This window comes from Nomascus leucogenys, chromosome 3, assembly GCF_006542625.1.
Source record: "Nomascus leucogenys isolate Asia chromosome 3, Asia_NLE_v1, whole genome shotgun sequence".
In the NCBI taxonomy this organism is placed as follows: domain Eukaryota; kingdom Metazoa; phylum Chordata; class Mammalia; order Primates; family Hylobatidae; genus Nomascus; species Nomascus leucogenys.
The window spans coordinates 72,032,097-72,054,667 of NC_044383.1; the positions used below are offsets into that span (position 1 = coordinate 72,032,097).

Below are 22,571 nucleotides of genomic sequence, written 5' to 3' on the forward strand. Positions count from 1 at the left end.
ATAGGCACTTCTCATTCAAAATGTTCTAAACTAAGAATCATCTGCTTTGACCCTTTGACATTTCTTCCTTGTTATTTCCCATCACAGTAAGAGGTTACTGCCATTCATTTCCTTAGTGGCCCAAACCTACCAACTTTACAGAAGAGGTGACCATCGTCCTCCTTTGTGAATCTCTGTAACTTGAAAATGCCTCTATTATCACACGTATGTTTTGTCTGTATGCCTGCCTTCCTGCTAGACTGACCTACTCAAGTACATTTTTTATATCCCTTGCATTTTGCATAGTGCCTGGAATATGGAAGATGCTCCATAAATTTGGAATGAATGAATTCTGATTTTTTATCATACACACTAGTGAGCTATTCTTATGGTGTCATGGACACAGGCCTTCAATTGTCCCACATGTCACTGTGACCAGTCTGACTATAAGTTATTTTTGAATGAATCTGGCTATTATGTGAGTAGAAACAGCCTTGCCTTGAAGTCCTAATATCTTAGTCTTAGCGCTAACATCTAAAAGAATTATTTAACTAGTGTGTTAATTTTAACTGATCTTTGCAACTATTTGTAAAATGAAAACTCACAGTAAAAATTAGCTTCAATAATTACTATACATTGTGACCTCAACAGACTGCTAATCTATATGAAATTAAGTTACTTCTTAAATATTACACCTGGAATGTAATTCATCATTTCTTCAAAAGTCTGTTTTGCTCCTTTTTGCTTATCTTGGAGAGAGCGAGGTTCAGTGTTTTCACAGAATATAGCATCTAAAAAAGAGTAAAAAGAAATATTTCTGGAATTTTCATCTATTTATACACAAAGGATTTCCTCATAGTAGAAATACTAATAAACCAAAGCAAAACAAGATTTCTTCCTCTTTTAGATTCAATTAAAATCATAGAGTACACAAAATATGAAACAAACACATTAGAAAATACAAACCTCTGAGAAGTGTTATGAGTGAGACCAAACGGTGCTCCTGAAATAGCTGTTCTAGTTTACACTGAAGATAGTAATCAGTATACATTTCCAGGGTGTTTTTAAAGAGGATTCGAGTTCCCATTAAGAGATGATGAAGCCAGTCAGGAACCTGGAAAACTACCCGTCCTGAGAAAGGATCAAATGGGATATCTCATTGTTCCAGATAAATTGGTATTTTTGAAATTTGCCAATGTAGAAAACACAAATGACCATGGTCAATATTTTATTTGTAAACACTAGCAACTTTAATATGATCAAGGCCAATTGTATTGAATTATTATAAAAGGTATCTTCAATTAAAAAAACAGTTACGATGGGGCAATACTCAAGATCATTATTTGCATCACAGAAGAAGTAAGATGAATGAAAAACAAGTCTTAAAATAAACCACTTAGATCTTACCTACATACATCAGGTAATCATAGACTCCTTCTACAGTCATCACCTCCATAAAATAATTCTGATTTTGCTTTCTCTCTGTATTTTCAGCACGGTTTGCATTATTTTTAAACAGATCATTGAAAAGCTAAAATAAAAGTTGGAATAATAAAGAGCTATATAGTTTATTTCATCTGCTGACGATAATCAATAGGGATGAAGTGACACACAGCAAAGGCATTTAAACTTTTTCCAATCAAAACAGAATATTAGATAGGTTAATATATACTTCTAAAATTCCCCATTTATGCCCCAAATTGCAATAAAAAATACATGTTCCCCAAAAATATTACATAAAAACTAAAATATTCATTTTAGTTACAGTAGATAACTCATTATCCATAAAAGACCCCTCCTTTGTTTTTATATACCACAAAAGCAAAGTAACATAAAAAGATGTACAAATATATTATTGATAGCTAACTTTGAAACTAACATGATTTAGGCCAGGCGCAGTGGCTCACGCCTGTCATCTCAGCACTTTAGAAGACGGAGGCAGGCAGATCACCTGAGGTCGCAAGTTTGAGATCGGCCTGGCCAACATGGTGAAACCCCATCTCTACTAAAAATACAAAAAAGTTAGCCAGGTGTAGTGATGCATGCCTGTAGTCCCAGCTACTCGGGAGGCTGAGGCAGGAGAATAGTTTGAACCTGGGAGGCAGAGGTAACAGTGAGCCAAAATTGTGCCACTGCACTCCAGCCTGGGTGACAGAGCAAGACCGCCAAAAAAAAACAAAAAAAAACACAAAAAAAAACACTAACATGATTTAAAGATTATAAATCACTATAAGTAGAGGTAAAAATCCAGCTTTAGGTGAAATTTATTTGGACAATATTCAAAGCCCACAAAGGCCTAATCAATGTGGGGGGGAGTGGGGGAGACTAAAACAAGATATTAAGAATTAATGGCTGCAGTGAGCCAGAGATTGCACCACTGCACTCCAGCCTGGGTGACAGAGTGAGACTCTGAAAAGGGAGAAAGAGGGGAGGGGAGGAGAGAGGGAAGAGAAGGAGACTGTGGAGGAAAGTGTATTCAATTTTACCTGAAGATGAATTTTTTAAAAGCCTCCTAGAAAAGTATCCTGAGAACAAAGACCATATATTCTATTGGCTCCTATGTCAGATATTATTAACGCAGAGGCATAAACTTAAAACATTTTTCCCCAACCCAAAAAATAGGAAAAGGGCTCTTCCTTCTGATATACTATTCCCTCTACTCTTTTAAATTTTCAGTTTAATTTTTTTCTTTCACCAAAAAACAGTGATATTATATAGTAAGTCTGGAAAACAGGGGAAAAACAACTCAATTTTGTTTTCCCTCTGTATTTTCAGCATGGTTTGCATTATTTTTAAACAGAAATATAAAATAAAAGTTGGAATAATAAAGAGATATATATTTTATTACATCTGTTGACAATAATCACTTAGGCTAAATAAAGTGACACAGAGCAAAGGGGCATTTAAACTTTTATATTAAAACTCAACCACCTAATAGCATTACTATTAAACTTTTGTATATTAACTTGTAGTCTCTATGTACATAGCCACAAATCAATGAGGTTCAAAAAATATCACATCCTACTTTTTCATTTAGCACCGTATCAAATATCTTTATGTTGCTTTATAGTATTCATAAGCACAATTTCATCTGCTGCAAAACATTCCTTGAATAGATGCTCCTTAAAATAATCATTCCTACAATTTTAGAATTTCATGTTGTTTCCAATTTTTCACTTATGTAAATAATATTTTAATAAACACCTTTACATGTTATAAGCTCTTCTCTTATTTTTCTCCCTGACAAATTCCTAGCATTCAGGTCAGGAGGTCAAAGAGCATAAACACCTGATTTATTTTGTTACACAGTATCAATTTATTTCCCAAAAGGTTGGGCCCATTTATTAGTCACCAGGAAAGTAAATATCCAGTTTGACCAAACTTTCATAAATTATTTTGCAAACATATTCCCTATGTACTAAAATTCACACATCAGTATATTTCTTCTTTCCCTATGTTTAGCCTGGTTAATCCTCTGAAATCATACCCATTAGGTCTTTCATATTTCATCATTCACAAAAGTATGCATACATAGTGAAGGCCACCAAGAAAAGAATTTCATAAGAATCTCTCACATCTTTTCAAGCAGTTTGGAATATCAATCTCAATAATCCTGAGGGAGAAGACAAATATTACTAAGACTGATGAACTACACTATGTCTGTTTCTTAGGAGACAGAGCTATTACTGAGGAGGGCTGAAGACTTACTCTGAGAGACACTTAAGATGCCTGAGCAGAGGAGAGGAGTTAGGGCCCATATCTCAATTTCTCCTCTTGAACATTTTAACATTTTTATTTTATAATGATGTTTAATGGAATTTTCGTGTTCAATAAAGATAAACGTAAGGATCAAGGAAAGCAAAATGTGCATTAATATTGACAAACCACAAACAAAATAACGTAAGCCAAGTTTTCAGCCACTATATTCTTCAGAGCACTAGACAGGCTATCTTCTCCTGCTCTTCCTGACCTGTGTGTGCATTTACTATTCAAGAATCTTAAGTACCAACCAGGGTTTTATAATGCAATAAATCTGTTTTGCCGGAAAACATCTGCAGCTAATAGTAAACCATTATTTAAAATGATAGTAGACCTGGGGGGAATATCAAACAAATTCTAAAAATAAAATACACAGTAACAATTTTTTTTAAGTTTAGATATGTTTATGCAGAAGACCAGACAACACTGAAGAGGCAGAGCTGGAAGACAGGATCAGAAAAAGTAAACATATACCACCAAAAAGTAGCGAAAATGAAGACAGAAAATATGGAGGAAGGCTTAAGAGATACGGAAAACAGAATGATAACTAAATCTGTATTCCAGAAGGAGGTAAGAGAGGGAATAGAGAGAAGGCAATATCCAAAGAACAATAGCTGAGAATTTTTCAAAACTGGTAAACTGAAGTAGACTGTTAAAGTAGCAGCCCCCAGTGATCATGCTTCTCTACAGCCACACTCTTGTACTGTTCCCTCCCACATCAACTCTGGGCTTGGCTACATGACTTGCTTTGGGACAAATGTTAAGCAAAATGTTCAACACAGTCCTGGAAAGTTGTGTGTTGGGGTAAGCCCTCTTAAGAATGCTGGTACCATGAGAGCCCAGAATTGCTTGCTGAAGACACATGGCCCAGCCAAGAGGAAACATACACAGTCAGACAAGTGAATGAGGCCACCTTTGGCCATATTCCAATTCAAGAAGCTCTAAGACTGCAGCCCTAGAGACCGTAAGTACAATATGGCTAAGCCAAGTCCAAATTGCTGACCCACAGAATCATAAGCAAATAAGAGAGTCATTTTAAACCATTCACTTTTGGAGTGGTTTGTAACATAACAATGTTTAAGTGATTTGTACCTAAAAGTAGGGTGTTGCCATAACATAAACATAAAATACATGGTATTAGCTTTGGAAGCTAGGGGTAGGTGGAGGCTGGAAAAATGGCAGGAGTCTGCAGTAAAACTTGGAAAAAATGACAAGCTCTTAGTCAAGTCAGAAAGCATGAGGTAGCTGTTCTTGGAAATGGAAAACTTACATCACATGGAATGTATTCTTTGACCACAGTGTAATTAAATTAGGATCAATAACAACAATAAAGGAACAATCTGAAAATTCAAGAATGTTTGTAAACTTAAAAAAAAAATTATAAATAACCCATAGGTCAAAGAGGGAATCATAATAAAAAATTCTGAACAGAATAACAAAAATACCACATACTGAAATTTACAAGCCAGTGTTAAAACAGATTTAAAGAAAAATGTGTAGATTTTAATGCTTATATTAGAAAAGAAAGGCTAAGTTAAGCATTAGTTCCACCACAAGAAGTTAAAACTATAATACAAACAAAAGCCCAAAGAAATACAAAGAATTTTTCAAAATAACAGAAATAAAGGTAATTTTAAAAGTCTGACAGAAAAGCTCAACAAAGCCAAAAGATAAAATAGACAGAATCTTTTCAAGATTGATCAAATTAAAAAAAAAAAAAAGAAAAAGAGAAGACGTAAACAATGTCGAGAATAAAGAGACATAGCTACAGATGTCAGGAACAATGAAAAGACAAAATTTTGGGGACTTCAGACCTATACCTTACAAATTTAGATAAAGTACAAAATTTGTCAAAAAATATAACCTATTGAAACTGAATCATGAAGTAATAAACCTGAAGAATTTTATAATTGTTAAAGAAATTAAATTGGTTATAAAAAATCTTCCTACAAACAAAACTGGAGGCCTAGATGACTTTACCAACTCTATCAAATATTTATAAAAAGTCTACCAAAAATAAAAAATGCTAATAAAACTTTGATACCAAAACCTAACAAGGACAGAATGAGAAAGAAAAATTATAGGCTATTTCTACCCATGAACATGAATGTAAACTTCCTTAATCTTTTTTTTTTTTTTTTGAGACAGAGTCTTGCTCTGTCCCCCAGGCTGAAGTGCAGTGGCGCGATCTTGGCTCACTGCAACCTCCACCTCCCGGGTTCGAGACTCTCCTGCCTCAGCCTCCCGAGTAGCTAGGATTACAGGCACCCACCACCACGCCTGGCTAATTTTTGTATTTTCAGTAGAGGCAGGGTTTCACCGTGGTGGCCAGGCTGGTCTTGAACTCCTGACCTCAAGTGATCCATCCACCTTCGCCTCCCAAAGTGCTGGGATTACAGGTGTGAGCCACAGTGCCCGGCAACTTCCTTAATCTTATAAAGGTTATCTGTTAATACAAAAATAGCTACACTATACTATTCGATGGTGAAATAATTAAAGTTTCCTTTGTATATAGCAGTCCTAGTAAGGAATAAAACAAAACTGCAATCATTTACGACAATTGTGTCAATATAAAAGAATTATCAGATATTACTAAAACTAATGTTAAGTCTAGCAAGATTACTAAATAAAAATATTTCTATCTATATATACAATAAAGTTATAAAATGAAAATATTAATAATATTAAAGATACTATTCAGAGTATTAACAAAAATAAAGATTAGAGGTCCTCTGAGCTCCCATAGCTCCCCATGCTGGGCACTACACCTTGGCACTAAACAGCTTCTTGAGGACAAGGAATGTATCTTTATATTCCCAGTGCCTAGCACTCAATCATAGGCTGTAATAAAATGTTTGTTTAATGAATGGATAAAATACTTTATAAGCCATGAAAATTAGGTAATGCCATCCAGTAAACATCAACACAGTATAGCAATTAATTTCTTATTATTGAAAGTTGGTGACATATAACCTAAGAAAACCACTTTTAAAAATCCCCAAATTCGGAAGTGGCATAAGTTTGCAAATATAGTATCCAGAGAAACATTTACCACATTAAAGCAAAGAACCAAGTAATTACACACAATACCCTCTGTATACTGTTCAACTGATTTCCACATAAAGGAAATGTATAGCTCAATCCACTTCTTTAACAAAATATTCATTCTCCCGATAATGAAAAAGTCATCTCAAGTAGGCCAACTTAAAACTTAATAGTTCTTTAATGCAATGTGCAGTACCTTCTTATTGTTTTCTGAAGTAGGGCTGAGAATGGTCAGTTCTGGTCTACTTGGTTTAGGCTTTGGAGATTCACAAGAATTAATGAAATTCATGATAAAAGGTTCCAAATGCTGACCTTTCTGTGGTGATAGATTATTGTAAGAAAATAAAAAATAAAGGTAATTTTTAGGACATAATCAAGCAAAATTTATCAATATTTAAATATGTTTATGACTATCATGTTATAGAACACACATAAATCAGTTATTCACCTCTTTCATTAGTTTTCCAGGAACAGATTTTATAATTTTCCCTGCAATTAAAAGTAAAACATTATTTTAGGAAGGCATAAAACTCTTCATAATTGCTCACATAAATACTTAACCAGGTAATTTTAAATACTAAATAGCCAAGTTAAAACTGTAAAAAGTACTTATGATTGACCATTTCACATTCCATGGAAATTTTCAATAAATATGGTATTCTGAAATATTTATAGATATAATATTTGGGATTTACTTTAAAAAAATCCAGTGAGGTAAGTGGTGGGAGAAGGGATGGAACAAGCCAAGGGTTGATAACAAAGTTGAGTAAGAAGTTTATTACATAATTTTGTCTACTTTTGTGAAAATTTCCATAAGAAATATTTTCAAAGGATTTTCAGTAACAGTTAATATATAATGGTATCTAAAGATATGCAAAGGCCAGTCAAAAAAAAGTTTTAAGAATTGCCTCAATATTTAAAACTATTTCAGTAGTTTATATTCTGAATTTTAGATTAAGAATTTCTATTCTAAATCCTATGTTTGCTAAAATTACTTCTTGATCTCCAGTTTCCCTTATTGTAAAACATCAAACATCTTGAGATTTTCTCCTGCATTTAGAAATGACTTAAAAATCAATCGAAATTGATAAGTACAACTTAAACTGCTTTCTGAACAAATCAGAAAAAAGTAGATTTATGGCAATAGAAGGGGACATTAATAATAAAGAATAAAAATACTGTTTTGTGACAGGCAAACCACCCAACCTTCCCACTTGGCTATTTCTGGTATTGCTGGTTCTCATAACACTCCCTCCTTAGAATGTTCCCAAGTTCCTTAAATTATATGGTTTCATCCTATGCTTTTCTGTCTTCTATGTGTTCTTACTGAGCCAAATTATTTGCTCAATCTGATTTCAAATAGAATTCAAATCTCTAATCCCTGCCTGTCTCCTGGACTCTCTTGCTTTATAAAACTTCAACTGGATTCTATAAACTCAGTAAGTTTAAAACTGCTCTTAATGTATCCCCTATTCCAACAAGTAACAGCATTCATCCAGTTATTTAAATAGAAAGTTGGATCATCCTTGATCATTTCTTCTTCAATCAAACCTAGTCAGTAACCAGGAGTACCCAATCTCCTAAACACCATATATAACCAAATATTTTGTCCTCACTTTTTTCCCCCAATAAAAAGATACACACACACTAAATATTTTGACTCAAATAAATGTATTGATTTGGGTCGGGGGGTGGGTATAGACAGAAGCCAAATGTCCACTCGCATTATTTAACTCACTGATTTAGTTCCACATACATTACTTCAGATTACATCATATAAAATATATTTAGAGGCTAGGCAGGGTGGCTCCATGCCTGTAAGCCCAGCAATTTGGGAACCTAAGGTGGGAGGATCAATTGAGGAGAGGAGTTCAAGACCAGCTTGGGCAACATAGCAAGATCCCATCTCTACAGATATTTAAAAATTAGCCAGGTGTGCTGGTGTGTACCTGTAGTCTTAGCTACTTTGGGAGGCTGAGGCAGGAAGGATCACTTGAGCCCAGGATTTGAGGCTGCAGTGAACTATGATTGTGCCACTGCACTCCAGCCTGGGCAACAGTGTGAGACTCTGTCTCTAAAAACCATAATGAATACAAATGAATAAAAAATAAAATATATTTAGAAACATTGCTTTTATACCGTAGTAGTTAGTAGTAGTAGTAGTAGTAGTAGTAGTAGTAGTAGTAGTAGTAGTAGAAGGGATGTAGTCTCACTCTGTCGCCCAGGCTGGAGCGTAGTGGCATGATCTCGGCTCCCTCCACTTGCCAGTTTCAAGCAATTCTCCTGCCTAGGCCACCCAAGTAGCTGGGATTATAGGTGCATGCCACCACACCCAGCTAATTTTTGTATTTTTAGTAGAGACAAGGATTCACCATGTTGGCCAGCCTGGTCTTGAACTCCTGACCTCAAGTGATCCAACCACCTCGGCCTCCTAAAATACTGGGATTACAGGTGTGAGCCACTGCACCTAGCCAATGCTGTATTATTTTTTAACTTTTTTTTTTTTTTTTAGATGGAGTTTTGCTCTGTTGCCCAGGCTGGAGTGCAGTGGTGCGATCTCGGCTCACTGTAACCTCCACTTCCCAGGTTCAAGCAATTCTCCTGCCTCAGCCTCTTGAGTAGCTGGGACTACAGGCACCCACCACCATGCCTAGCTAATTTTTGTGTTTTTAGTAGAGACAGGGTTTCACCATGTTGCTCACGCTGGTCTTGAACGTCTAAGTTCAAGTGATCCATCTGCCTCAGCCTCCCAAAGTGCTGGGACTACAGGTGTGAGCCACCACGCCCGACGATTTTTTAACAATTTTATTCAAATTCCTCCAGCTTATATTAGTTTGGTCTGTTTTGATGTTTATGTAAAAAGAATCAGGCTGTATACATTCTTTCATTTTTGTTTCTTTCATTCAACATTTTTAAAAGTTCATCCACATTGTTGCTAGTAGCCTCATGATATGGTTATTCAATGTTATGACTTTACCACAGTTTATCTGTCCATTCAATTGTGATGAACATTTGTGCTGTTTCTAGTTTGGACTATACAAAGAATTCTACTATGAACGTTCTTAAACATGGATAGATTCTCCAAAGTATATATCTGAGAGAGGAACTGCTGGGTCCTTCAGTTTTTATACCAAACAATTTTTCCAAGTAGTTTTTCAATTTATAGTCCTACTAACAGTGTGTAAGAGTTCCTGTTGCTTTACATCTGCACCAATACTTAGCACTTAGTATAATCAGACTTTTAAAAACTTTGGTGAATGTGGTGTTTCCCAAATATGATTCTAATTTGAGTTTCCCTATTAATGAAATTAGGCACCTTTCCATGTATTTATTGACCATCTGATTTCCTCTTTTGTGAAGCGTTTTTATTTTGTTTTTAGAGAAAGGGTCTCACTCTGTCACTCAGGCTGGAGTGCAGTGGTGTGCTCATAGCTCACTGTACCCTCGAACTTTCTGGGCTCAAGTGATCCTCCCGCCTCAGCTTCTGGAACAGCCAGGACTACACATGCACACCACCATACCCAGCTAATTCTTTGTTGTTGTTTTTTTTTTTTTGTAGAGACAGAGTCTCACTTACGTTGCCCAGGCTGGTGAAATTATTTTTCTTCTGTCCATTTTTCTACTGTATTGTCTTCTAACTAAATTTGCAATATTTGCAAATATTTTCTCCCATTGTACAGATTAAATAGTTGCAAAACATACAGGTAAAATATCCATAAATATTTCCTCCCATTCTACAGGTTGTCTCTTGACTCTGCTGCTTGTTTCCTTTGCTGTGTAGAAGCCTTTTATTAGGTTGGTGCAAAAGTGAGATTTTTGCTGTTTAAAAGAAAAAAAAAAAGGCAAAAGCTGCAATTACTTTTGCACCAACCTAATAGTTTAATCTAGCCCCATTTGTCTATTTTTGTTTTGTTGCCTATGCTTTTGAAGTCTTAGCCATAAGATCTTTGACTAGACTAAAGTCGAGAAGCATCCTCCTCTCATTTTCTTCTAGTAGTTTTATAATTTGGGGTCTTACATTTAAGTCTTTAATCCACTATGAGTTTGATTTTTTTATTATGTGATTGACAGTGGTCTAGTTTCACTCTTCTGCATATGGATATCCAGTTTTCCCAGCACTATTTATTGAAAAGGGTATCCATTCCCCCATGTAGGTTCTTGACACCTCTGTCAAATTTAGTTGACTGTGAATACATGGATTTATCTCTGCAATCTTCTAATACCTTTACAGGTTTCTATATAGGACTCTAGTCTACTTAAATGTGGCTACTTCGTAAGAGTTCAAATGTATACCCAATGTCCCAGTAGCATTTCTTGAAAAGCTGACACCTTCCCCATTCTGCAGAGCCATGCTCACAAATCAAGTGTCCACAGATGTACAGATTGGTTTGGGGATCTCTGTTCTGTTCCAGGGGTCTACTGATTAATTTAGTGTTATAAGTCAAGACATATGATAGAGCTCTCCAACCTTGTTCTTATTCTAAAATGTGTTACCTACTTGGTCCTATGCATGTTTATATAAATTACAGATTCAGCTTCAAGGTATACACACATACACAACCTGTTTGATTTGGATTGGGACTGTATTATAGCTAGAAATCAACTTGGGGATAAATTTACATCTTTACAATATTGTGGTTTCTAAACAATGAATACGATTTCTATTTTCTTGGGTCTTCTTTAATATCTCTCAATAAAAGTTTACAATTTTCTCTATAATGGTAATGCACACACATACTCTACTAGGTTTATTCCCAGACACTGATTCTAAGTACTTAGTATCATCCTTTAAACTGCTGCCAGAGTTGGATTTCTGAAACCTAAATCTGATTAGGTTTCATTGTTTAAAATCTATCAGTGTCTCTTTCCCCCTGCTTAGATGATCAAGTCCAAATTCTTTATCATGACACATTTGGCCATAACTTATCTTTCTAGTCTCACTCTCTTGCATGTACTCTACCTTCAAGATACTCCAAACATTACCAGCTGATTCCCTCTTTCATGCCTCTTGTACATGCCAGTCCCTCCAACTGGAATGATCTCCTTATCTATCTCCTGCCGATTTCTATTAATCTTTCAATATTAGACAAATGATACCTTCCTAAGAAAGGCTTCCCTGTTTCCCTAAGAAGAACCAGCCATCCCTTTCTTTCAGTTGGATCTTCAAAGATGGGTAATATGGAAGAGCATTTAAAGTAGAAGAAAAGAGTATAAACAAACGCACTGGAGCAAAAGAATATAGGGGATTCGATTTTGCTAAAGTATGAAAGGAAGTAGTAAGAAATAATACTGGTAAGATATATTGGTATCAAAGCACACAGTGGTTTTCAGAGGGTTCCATGTTAAACAATAAAGATTTCCTAAGTTAACAAAGACAGAAAAACCAAAGGATTTTAGATATGGTCAAACGTGTACTTTAGGAAGATTAATGTGGCTGTGTTACATAAGATAAACTGATAGACAGCAGGAGGATGGGAATCCAGGAGATTAGATAGGAAACTTAGTACAGTTCAAATAAGAGGCAATGGAAACTGAACTAAGGAAAGAGTAAAGGGAATGAAGAGGAAGACACGAGTTAGACATCAAACAGGAAAAACTTACAGAATCTGGGAACTAAAAAGATGTGTAAGGCAGGGCATGGTGACTCACACCTGTAATCCCAGCACTTTGGGAGGCTGAGGCAGATGGATCACTTAAACTTAGAAGTTCAAGACCAGCGTGAGCAACATGGTGAATCCCCATCTCTACTAAAAATACAAAAATTATCTGGGTGTGGTGGTGCACACCTGTAGTTCTCAGGAGGCTGAGGTGGGAGGAACGCCTGAGCCCAGGAGGCAGAAGTTGCAGTGAGCTGAGATCACGCCACTGCACTCCAGCCTGGGTGACAGAGAGAGACTCCATCTCCGAAAAAAAAAGATGTGTAGTGAGAGCATGGGAGAGAAAATCCAAGAGGTAATGGTAAAATTTCAAGCATGACTGAAATGACTGTAGTATCATTAATAGAATTACACGTTGGTTCTGAAAAGATGACAGATCAGATGGTGACGTCCAACTGGATATTAGAAAGATACAACTAAAGGTCAGACTACATTTAGGCAGGCAGATCATGAGGTCAAGAGATCGAGACCATCCTGGCCAACATGGTGAAACCCGTCTCTACTAAAAATACAAAAACTAGCTGGGCTAGGTGGTGTGTGCCTGTAGTCCCAGCTACTAGGGAGGCTGAGGCAGAAGAATTGCTTGAACCCGGGAGGCAGAGGTTGCAGTGAGCCAAGATGGCGCCACTGCACTCCAGCCTGGGTGACAGCGACAGAGCAAGACTCCGTCTCAAAAAAAAAAAAAAAAAAAAGAAAGAAAGAAAGAAAAAAAGAGACATTTACATATAGGCAAAAATTAAAATAATAGGTTCTGTGGAGACTGGCAAGAGGAAAATTAAGGACAGAGCTTGGAAAACACCTATATTTATGTGTATAGAGATAAGGGAGGATTGTGTGGGATGGAAATGCAGTGATAGGACTGAAACAGTTAAGAGAATAATACGCAATAATGAATGCAAAAGGCAAAGAATTTCTAAAGGAAAGAATGCTGCAGAGGAGGTCAAGAAGACTGAGGAGTGAGAAGATGTCTCTGTTAACAATGAGATCACTGGCCAGGCATGGTGCTCACTCACGCCCGTAATCTCAGCACTCTGGGAGGCCAAGACAGATGGATCACCTGAGGTCAGGAGTTCAAAACCAGCCTGGCCAGTGTGGTGAAACCCCATCTCTACTAAAACTACAAAAAATTAGCTGAGTGTCGTGGTGGGCACCTGTAATCCCAGCTACTTGGGGGGCTGAAGCAGGAGAATTGCTTGAACCTGAGAGGTGGAGGCTGCAGTGAGCCAAAATCACACCACTGCCGTCCAACCTGGGTGACAGAGCAAGACTCCATCACAGAAAAAAAAAAAAAAAAAAAATCCAATCACTGATAACCAGCAGGTGGAATAGTAATTAAGGAACAGTTTTTAAAACAGAATGGAGGCATGCCAGGGGTTTATGGGATGATTCTTTGGAAAATTTCAGACTACCATTTATTTAATTGAATCCTTTGTTATATTTCTATTTTTATACATGTACTTATAATGTATGTATTATATTAGTGGTTAGAGAAGATGATCTATCTGGATTTCTGCTGAACTTGTTGCTATTCAGACAAACTATAATAAATAATTCATCCAAAAGTGATAGCTGAAATTAAGTGCTCAAGTATTACAACACAAAAACACTTTCTGAAACATGATCTTCAGGAAATACTAACTTCAATCTCTAACAGTAAAAATATAATAATGTCTTCAGTATCCCAGCAGACTGTGCTTTGACTATAGATTCTATATCTGTCATAATAAAAATTAGTATTTTTAAAAATAGAGCAAATATAAGCTTTCTGACACATCTTCATTTTCTTTACAATAGTACTAGTAGAAATAAGGCAATCTACTAACTGCAAAATGGTTTTACTAATTGTAAAGTTACTTTGAAATTAAAGATCAAGAAACTAAATTATTTTTCTAAGTTACTAATGAAAAATTCAAAACAAATTAACGATATTCAAAGCAGAAATATTTCCACAATCTCATGTGTACATTCCATGCCACAGTTTTATAGCCAACAATTAAACTTTAAATAAAATTCATGTACAGAAGTACCATGAAATGAAATTTGCTCAGAATGACATATTAATTCAAGTTAATTAAAAGCTGGTTTATACAAAGTTTACTTACCGAAATTACTACTACAAGTGAACCAAAAATTAGGTTTTAAGGAATATTTATAATGCTTTATAATACAAAATAAGGACGGGCACGATATAACTTAAAGATGTGGAAAAATGCAACTGTCTTAAACTAAGTTAAATGTTAACAGATCTAGTCTTTTTGAGATATTTAATGAGAAATTTCAAATACCACAGCTATTCATATACTGTATGATGAAAACACTGATTCACATATACTAAAAATACCATCTCTACTTTTCTTATATTTAAATTTAAGAAAATAAATTTACAAATACATTGACTAATGTAATTTTCTGTGATGACAAATGGCTAGAAGTGACTGCTTAAATAATCAGAACTCAAAATGGACTGATTAAGGTCAGCATCTGACAATTTATCTCTAAATGCAGAAATAAGGACCCTCGGAATTTACCATAGGCTATACTATATATTTTTCTAAATTAATCTGAAAATGCTGATTCTTTTCAGCTTATTATAATGATTCTTTAAATTGACTTACCAAGATTTACATCTGGTAGTATCTTATCAAGAAATTGTGTTTCTCCACCATTAGGGGAAAGAAAGTCTGCCAGAAGTTGACTATTACTCAGTTCTGGATGCTGCAGAAGTTTCTTGAATTAACAAAAAAAGGGAAAACACAGTTTAGAAATCTAGAGGAGTAATCAAAACTGTATTTTAATTTTTTTAAATTTTAAATCCCTAAAAGCTACTTTATATTTAAAATAATAAAATAATTGCATTTTTAGAGGGAAGCGTATAGGATAGTAGGTAAGACCTTGGCCTTTATAGTCAGATATGAATGGGTTCGAATTCTGGCTCTTCCACATGCTGGCTAAGTGACACTAGAAAAGTTCCTAAATTGCCCAAGAGTCAGTTTCCTAACTTATAAAATGAGAATAATGACACTACCTACTTTATAGTATTGTTATATAAAGCATTTAGCACAGTATCTGACACACAGTAAAACTAAACATTAGGTACTATTATTTCCCAGTTTCTCAACTATAGAAAAATATGAGAGCATGATACAGCTGTCCTGATAAATTTTTAAAAGTCGGCATAAAGGGTTTTGCAGAAAACTAGATGTGGAAATGTGAAATAACTTGAAAAATCTGTTGTCTGTTCTTCCTGCAACACTATTTTCTAATAAGATAACATGGGCTGGGCGCGGTGGCTCATGCCTGTAATCCCAGCACTTTGGGAAGCTGATACAGGCGGATCACCTGAGGTCAGGAGTTCAAGACCAGCCTAGCCAACATGGTGAAACTCCGTCTGTACTAAAAATACAAAAACTAGCCAGGAGTGGCGGTGGGTGCCTGTAATCTCAGCTAGTTGGGAGACCGAGGCTGGAGAATGGGCTGAACTCGGGAGGTGGAGGTTGCAGTGAGCCGAGATCGTGCCGTTGCACTCCAGCCTGGATGACAAGAGCAAAACTCTATCTCAAAAAAAAAAACAAAAAACAAAAAAAAGACTTTTAAAAGCCAAAATTAACCCAGTCTTACCTAATAGTTTCCTAACTATGAAACAGTTATAAAACTTTATAAGCAGAAATCTACATTAAAAAAACCAGTACAGCTATCTCTAATTTAAATCCATATTACGAGAAAATATTTCTTCCAGAGTAAAGTACTCTAGTTTGTAGAAATAATTAGCTGGTTCAAATAATGAGTTAATAGTATCAACAAAAACATTGCTTTGTGTTTTATCCAAACTTCCTTGCAGTAGTTATTATTTAATATTTCAATTTTTACATCACCAAAAATTTATATAGAAGATACATATATAGACATATATATACACACACACACACACACACACACGCACACACACACACACACATATATATATATATTCAACTTGGAGTTGAAAGCATTCAACAGTTCAGAGACAGGAAATAAAGTGTAAATACTCCTTTACACTGCTGGGTATTTTTAATTTAAAAGTCTTTCTTTTTGGCTAGGAAGCATCCAAATTTAACTGAATCAAAAATTTTTTAAAAATATAAAATTCCATGCCCAAATAAAGTATTTTTTTTAATAAATTAAAAGTATTCTCCCTTGTAAACACTTGATAAAGAAAGATGTTTATTAATCTCGGAGAGCCTGATATCTCAAGTAACTTTTATGATGACTGTACCATGTATTTAAATAATATACTCATACATTTTAACATAATGTAATGTGTATACACTGAGAAAAATGGAATTCAACTCCACATCGCAAATAGTAGAGTTGATCCCAGGAAATTGGACAAATATCTATGAACCCAAAAGAAAAGGGACTGAGGAATAACATAGGAGAGAAGACTCCAAAGTTCATAAAAAGCTAAACACAAAAATCAAACAGAAAACAGAACGAACAGTAACAAATATTCTAAGAATACTACCCAGTATTCTTCAAATGCATCTAATCTTTTACACCAAAAGTTTCTTTTTTTTAATGTCCTATACGAAGTTTTAACTAGCCTAAAACTAAGTTAAGATTTTGCTTCCCCTAAGAAAATATCTTGCATTTCATTCAGTTTGGAGAGGGGGGGAAGTAATATACTTTTGACAAAAATTCATTCTAAAATTCACAAGGAAAAATGTTTTTTAAATTAAAATCCACATGAAAAGGTATTTATAAACCAAAGAACATGTATGTACAAGAGAAAAAGAGACAAATTAGAGAATGCTATGATTAGCAACATTTGGAATTAATACAGTTGATGCTATACCTGTAGATATTCTTGGAACTCTTCCCTCTTTGACTTTAAGAATTCATAATTTTTGGGGCCAATGATCCTCTTAGAAGGAAGCTGGGCATCAGGAAATGTACCTGAAATTAGTATATATTATAGTTATTACTGTGTTCTGCTACTATTTTTAAAACCTTAAATTAGATTTTAAAATTTACTATGGCACATTCAGATTAGCAATACTGCCTTGTACAGATGTGACATTATTCTTTGAAAATCTTCACAAAACCAGAGAGCTTCAAGTCAGAAGTCCAGACCAAAGAACTTGAGTCTACTGATAAACAAAATATTACTCTTGTAACAATCACTGTTTGACATAGATTTTTTAGCTTTCTATTCTAGTAAAACAGCTTCAAAAAATTATTATGAGATTTTTTTTTAAATTGGTGAGATTCTATTAGAGAAAACCTTACTAAAGAAATAACTAATTTCTCACAGGGAAAAAAAATAGCATTTTGTCAATGCTACATAAATGGCTTAAAATCACAATGTAGGCTGGGTGCAGTGGTTCACACCTGTAATCCTAGCACTTTGGGAGGCCACGGCAAGCAGATCACTTGAGGTCAGAAGTTCAAGACCAATGTGATAAAACGCCATCTCCACTAAAAATACAAAAAAATTAGCCAGGCGTGGTGGCAAATGCCTGTAATCCCAGCTACTTAGGAGGCTGAGGCAGGGGAATCGCTGGAACCTGGGAGGCGGAGGTTGCTGTGAGTTGACAGCGCACTACTGCACTCCAGCCTGGGTGACAGAGCGAGACTCATCTCAAAAAAAAAAAAAAAAAAAAAAAAGGCCACCAACATAGTGAAACCCTATCTCTACTAAAAACACAAAATTAGCTGCGTGTGGTGGCACATGCCTGTAATCCCAGCTACTCGGGAGTCTGAGGCAGGAGAATCACTTGAACCCAGGAGGCAGAGGTTGTGGTGAGCCAAGATCGTGCCATTGCACTCCAGCCTGAGTAACAAGAGGGAAACAAGGAAATGAAGGAAGGAAGGAAATGAAGGAAGGAAACAAGGAAATAAGGAAACGAAGGAAGGAAGGAAGGAAATAACGAAACGAAGGAAGGAAGGAAACAAGGAAACGAAGGAAGAAAGGAAGGAAACAAGGAAACGAAGGAAGGAAGGAAGGAAACAAGGAAAGGAAGGAAGGAAACAAGGGAAGGAAACAAGGGAAGGAAGGAAGGAAGGAAGGAAGGAAGGAAGGAAGGAAGGAAGGAAAGAAGCAAGCAAACAAGCAAGCAAGCATGAATGGGCTTTCTCAGATAGGGCTGGCTTTAGAAACTTTAGCATCAAAAAAGAAAAGTATGGAGATAAACTGTCTTCTCTCAGCCTTAAACAAAAAAAGTAGTTTTCAGAGAAAGAACAAGGATGGTACTGCACCAGATTGGTAGAGAGAAAGATAAAACCATTTGAACACAAGTACAAACTCAAAATCTAGGCAAAAATATGGAGTGGGACCTTGTATTCTTTATCTTCCCATAATAATCATCCTTATCACAGGCTTTGCTCTTATAACAGGGAAAGGAACGTTCCATACCCTTCTCAATAAAAACCAACCTGAATTTGGATCGGGGACACTCTACAGAGCTTTTCTAAAATAAAAAGATTTAGAACACACAAATAAAATTCACCAAGCTAAATACAAAAAAAAAAAAAGCTGGAAAATCTTTATAACTATATCCCTGATATTAATCAAAATAAATACATTGATGAGACAGGAAGAACAAAAAAGAGTAGAGAACCCTTTCTAAAATATAGTTTTAAAATAGCTATTTTTAAATTTTGATTTTATTAAAAAAAGCATAAACGTACATTGCAAGAACTTTAAATATACAGATAAATAAAAATAAGAAGATAAACAATACATTTCCGTTATCAATAAAAGTGTACACAAGCATCAGTGTTGTATTTCTTGTATTTCAATTACTTAAAATAAAAAAATTAATCTGGTGTCATAGCTTTAAAGAATGCTAAAGCTGAAATGTAATGTTTTATCCAAAAAGAATAACATACCATGAAATTCTGTTAGTTTTGATTCAAGTACATAGAATTCAAGATATCTTCTATAGACAGACCAATGTTCAGGCTCGTGTCCAACTGTAAATTGAGTACACACACACACTGAGTAACAAATAATTTCAAAACCCTAAAAGAATGCCATATTTAAAACATTAAGAATACAAAGCTGGCTGGACACGGTGGCTCACGCCTATAATCCCAGCACTTTGGGAGGCCAAGGTAGATGGATCATTTGAAGTCAGGAGTTCGAGGCCAGTCTGGCCAACATGGTGAAACCCTGCTTCTACTAAAAATACAAAAATTAGCCAGGTGTGGTGGCAGGCGTCTGTAGTCCCAGCTACTCAGGAGGCTGAGACAGGAGAATCGCTTGAACTCAAGAGGCAGAGGTTGCAGCGAGCCGAGATTGTGCCATTGCACTCCAGCCTGGGCAACACAGCGAGACTCTGTCTCAAAAAAAAAAAAAAAAAAAGAATAGAAAGCTGGACATTATTCCACAGTCATAATTTGTTATTTTTGGCATAACATTATTAACACATTTTATCCCATATTTTAGTTACCTAGAAGTGACTGATAAATGTCATCTATTTATGAAGTTATCTCAAATATACTTTTTCTATAACAGAATCAGAGCTGAGAGAAACTTTAAAATATCATGCAATTATGATTATTTTAAAAATATCACCAAAATGATGTATTTCATAAGAGTTTTTTTATTGATTTGGGGTTTCTCAAATATTTACCATATTGTCCAAATTTAATATAGTATAGAGCAGTACTATCCAATAGAACTTTCTGCAGTTACGAAGATGCTCCATGGATCTGCATTAATATAGTAGCTACTAGCCACATGTTGCCGCTGAGTACTTGTGAGGCAGCTAATGCAACTAAAGAACTGAAATTTTAATACAATTTAATTTTATTTTAATTACCACATGCAGCTAGTGGCTACTAAATTGGGCAGCACACGGTAATGGTTTAAAGAGTAAGTCTGGAATCAGACTGCCTATTCTAATCCCAGTTAACCCTGCCCCCGTTTACTATGTGGCCTTGAACAAATAACACCACTGTACCTTACATTGCTTAGATGTAGAATAACGATAATTGTGTCTATCACATAAAATAATCCACATAAAGCACTTCTGTACAGTGCATAGAACAGAGTAAATACCTCATAAATGTTAACTGTTATTGTTAACATCTACCATCAGTCTACCACAGATTTGAGAATGCAGTAGATCGAGTGAACCAATACCACAATCATCCAAAACAACACTTCCTTCTATTTAGAAAAAACCAACCTGATCACAACATATAAAGCAAATCGTAGTTTTCTTCTTCAACATTGGTCTTAAAAGATCCATAGTATATTTAGGCTAGGTTTTTAATGCTGAAATTGTTATTTTGTTACCCGTACAAAATCAATATACTAAATGATATACTTTTTTCTCCCTCATAGATCATGGTTTCTAAGAGCACATTACATTGACAGTAGAAGTCTGCAGCACTGTTGACAAAAATTATCTTTAAAATACAAGCTTTTGGCCCAGCACAGTGGCTCACGCCTGTAATCCCAGTACTTTGGGAGGCCAAGGCAGGAAGACCGCTTTGAGCCCAGGAGTTTGAGACCAGCCTCAGCAACATAGTGAGACCCTTTCTCTACAAAAAAATTTTAAAATTAGCTGGGCGTGGTGACATGCACCTATAGTCCCAGCTACTCAGGAGGCTGAGGTGAGAGGGTCGCTTGAACCCGGGAAGTTGAGGCTGTAGTGAGCCACGGTCATGCCACTGCACACCAGCTTGGGAAACAAAGACCCTCTCTCAAAAAGAAAAAAAATTAAATTAAAAAATAAAATAAAAGTTTTAAGATTTTTTGGTTTGTATTTTTTAATTACTGAGCCATGAATTATTATAATTTATGTTAAATGATTAACCTTTTAAGATAAAGCATAAAAATTAAAAATAGTTGTCCTAAAGCAAAAACAAAAGTATATTCCAAACACAACTAAGTTTGAAATGGAAATTTGACTCTATTATTGACAATGGTTTAGCTGTCCACCTGTCAGAATGTGAAAGAACAGCAACTACTAAGACTGAACAGCAACTCCAGCAAAATCAGGCAGTATGGTCTAAGACCTGGACAGAAAAAGATGCTGCCTGATATTTAGTTATGACAGGAAAAATTATAACTAGCTACTCTGGGCATTCTTCCCTCCCAATTCCTATGTCTCATGTTCTTGAAACAGGATCAACTTCTGAGGAAAACCAGAAAACCTAATACTTTTTGAAAAATAAGTAAGAATAATTAGCACTGATCTTCACACTACTACTTAGTTATCCTCTCAAAACCACTTTCTAACATTGCCACTTTTTTTCCTTCTTTCCTCATAATTCCCTCTTCCTGAGCTCAACTTTATTTTCTGCTCATCATTCTCAAAATGTGGTGCTTTTCGTTACACTCACTGCCCCACTTCTTGGAAAAAGTGCAAAGTGGTGACTATTTTATTTTTTAATTCGATTTCTTTTTACCAAGTTACAAGTAGGACTTTAAAGTGGTGACTGTTTATCCTGCTACAGATGCTGTTAACTCTGGTCTCTATTACAGTCTATATCTGAAATAACCTAAAGAAAAAATATGGCAAAACATGAAGAAAACTTGTAAAGTTTTAACCATATTTTCATCAGTTCTTTTTTTTTTGGAGGCAGGGTGTCACTCTTTCTCCCAGGCTGGAGTGGAGTCACACAATCTCGACTCACTGCAACCTCCACCTCCCAGACTGAAGCGATCTTCATGCCTCAGCCTCCAGAGTAGCCGGGACTACAGGCACGCACCACCAGGCAGGGCTAATTTTTGTATTTTTAGTAGATAAAGGGTTTTGCCACGTGGGCCAGGCAGGTCTCAAACTCCTGACCTCAGGTAATCCACCTGCCTTGGCCTCCCAAAGTACTGCGATTACAGGCGTGAGCCACCATGCCTGGCTATATTTTCCTCAATTCTAATTAGCCCACAAAATGGGTGAGAGAAAACACTGTCTTAATTAAACTAGAATAATACCTGATATAGTGCTATATGGATTAATGATAAGTAAGTGCAATGGCTAATGACAGCAACAAAACCATTAAAAGAACATTACATTGAATGCCTGATGGACTGTCAGGTGTCTAGCAGGCATCACTCAATAAGTGTTAATCAAGTTAATTAGTTAACTGCTATGAAGATAACCTAGGACATCCTAAGATTTCTTTCAATTTTCTGTTCTG

General features: G+C 35.6%; 1 protein-coding gene across 4 annotated transcripts in view; it reads right to left on the reverse strand.

Moving 5' to 3' along the window:
- SNX14 (sorting nexin 14) overlaps positions 1–22,571 on the reverse strand; it is an 87,489-nt gene that overhangs the window by 8,102 nt on the left and 56,816 nt on the right. For all 4 annotated transcript variants that reach the window (XM_030809444.1, XM_030809443.1, XM_030809445.1 and 1 more), the window contains exons 19-26: positions 19,308–19,391; positions 17,272–17,372; positions 15,056–15,167; positions 7,232–7,272; positions 6,980–7,099; positions 1,387–1,510; positions 946–1,110; positions 675–770 (exon numbers count right to left, since the gene is read on the reverse strand). In XM_030809444.1, coding sequence (XP_030665304.1) covers positions 675–770; positions 946–1,110; positions 1,387–1,510; positions 6,980–7,099; positions 7,232–7,272; positions 15,056–15,167; positions 17,272–17,372; positions 19,308–19,391 — 843 coding nt within the window. The remainder of the gene's footprint in view (positions 1–674; positions 771–945; positions 1,111–1,386; positions 1,511–6,979; positions 7,100–7,231; positions 7,273–15,055; positions 15,168–17,271; positions 17,373–19,307; positions 19,392–22,571) is intronic.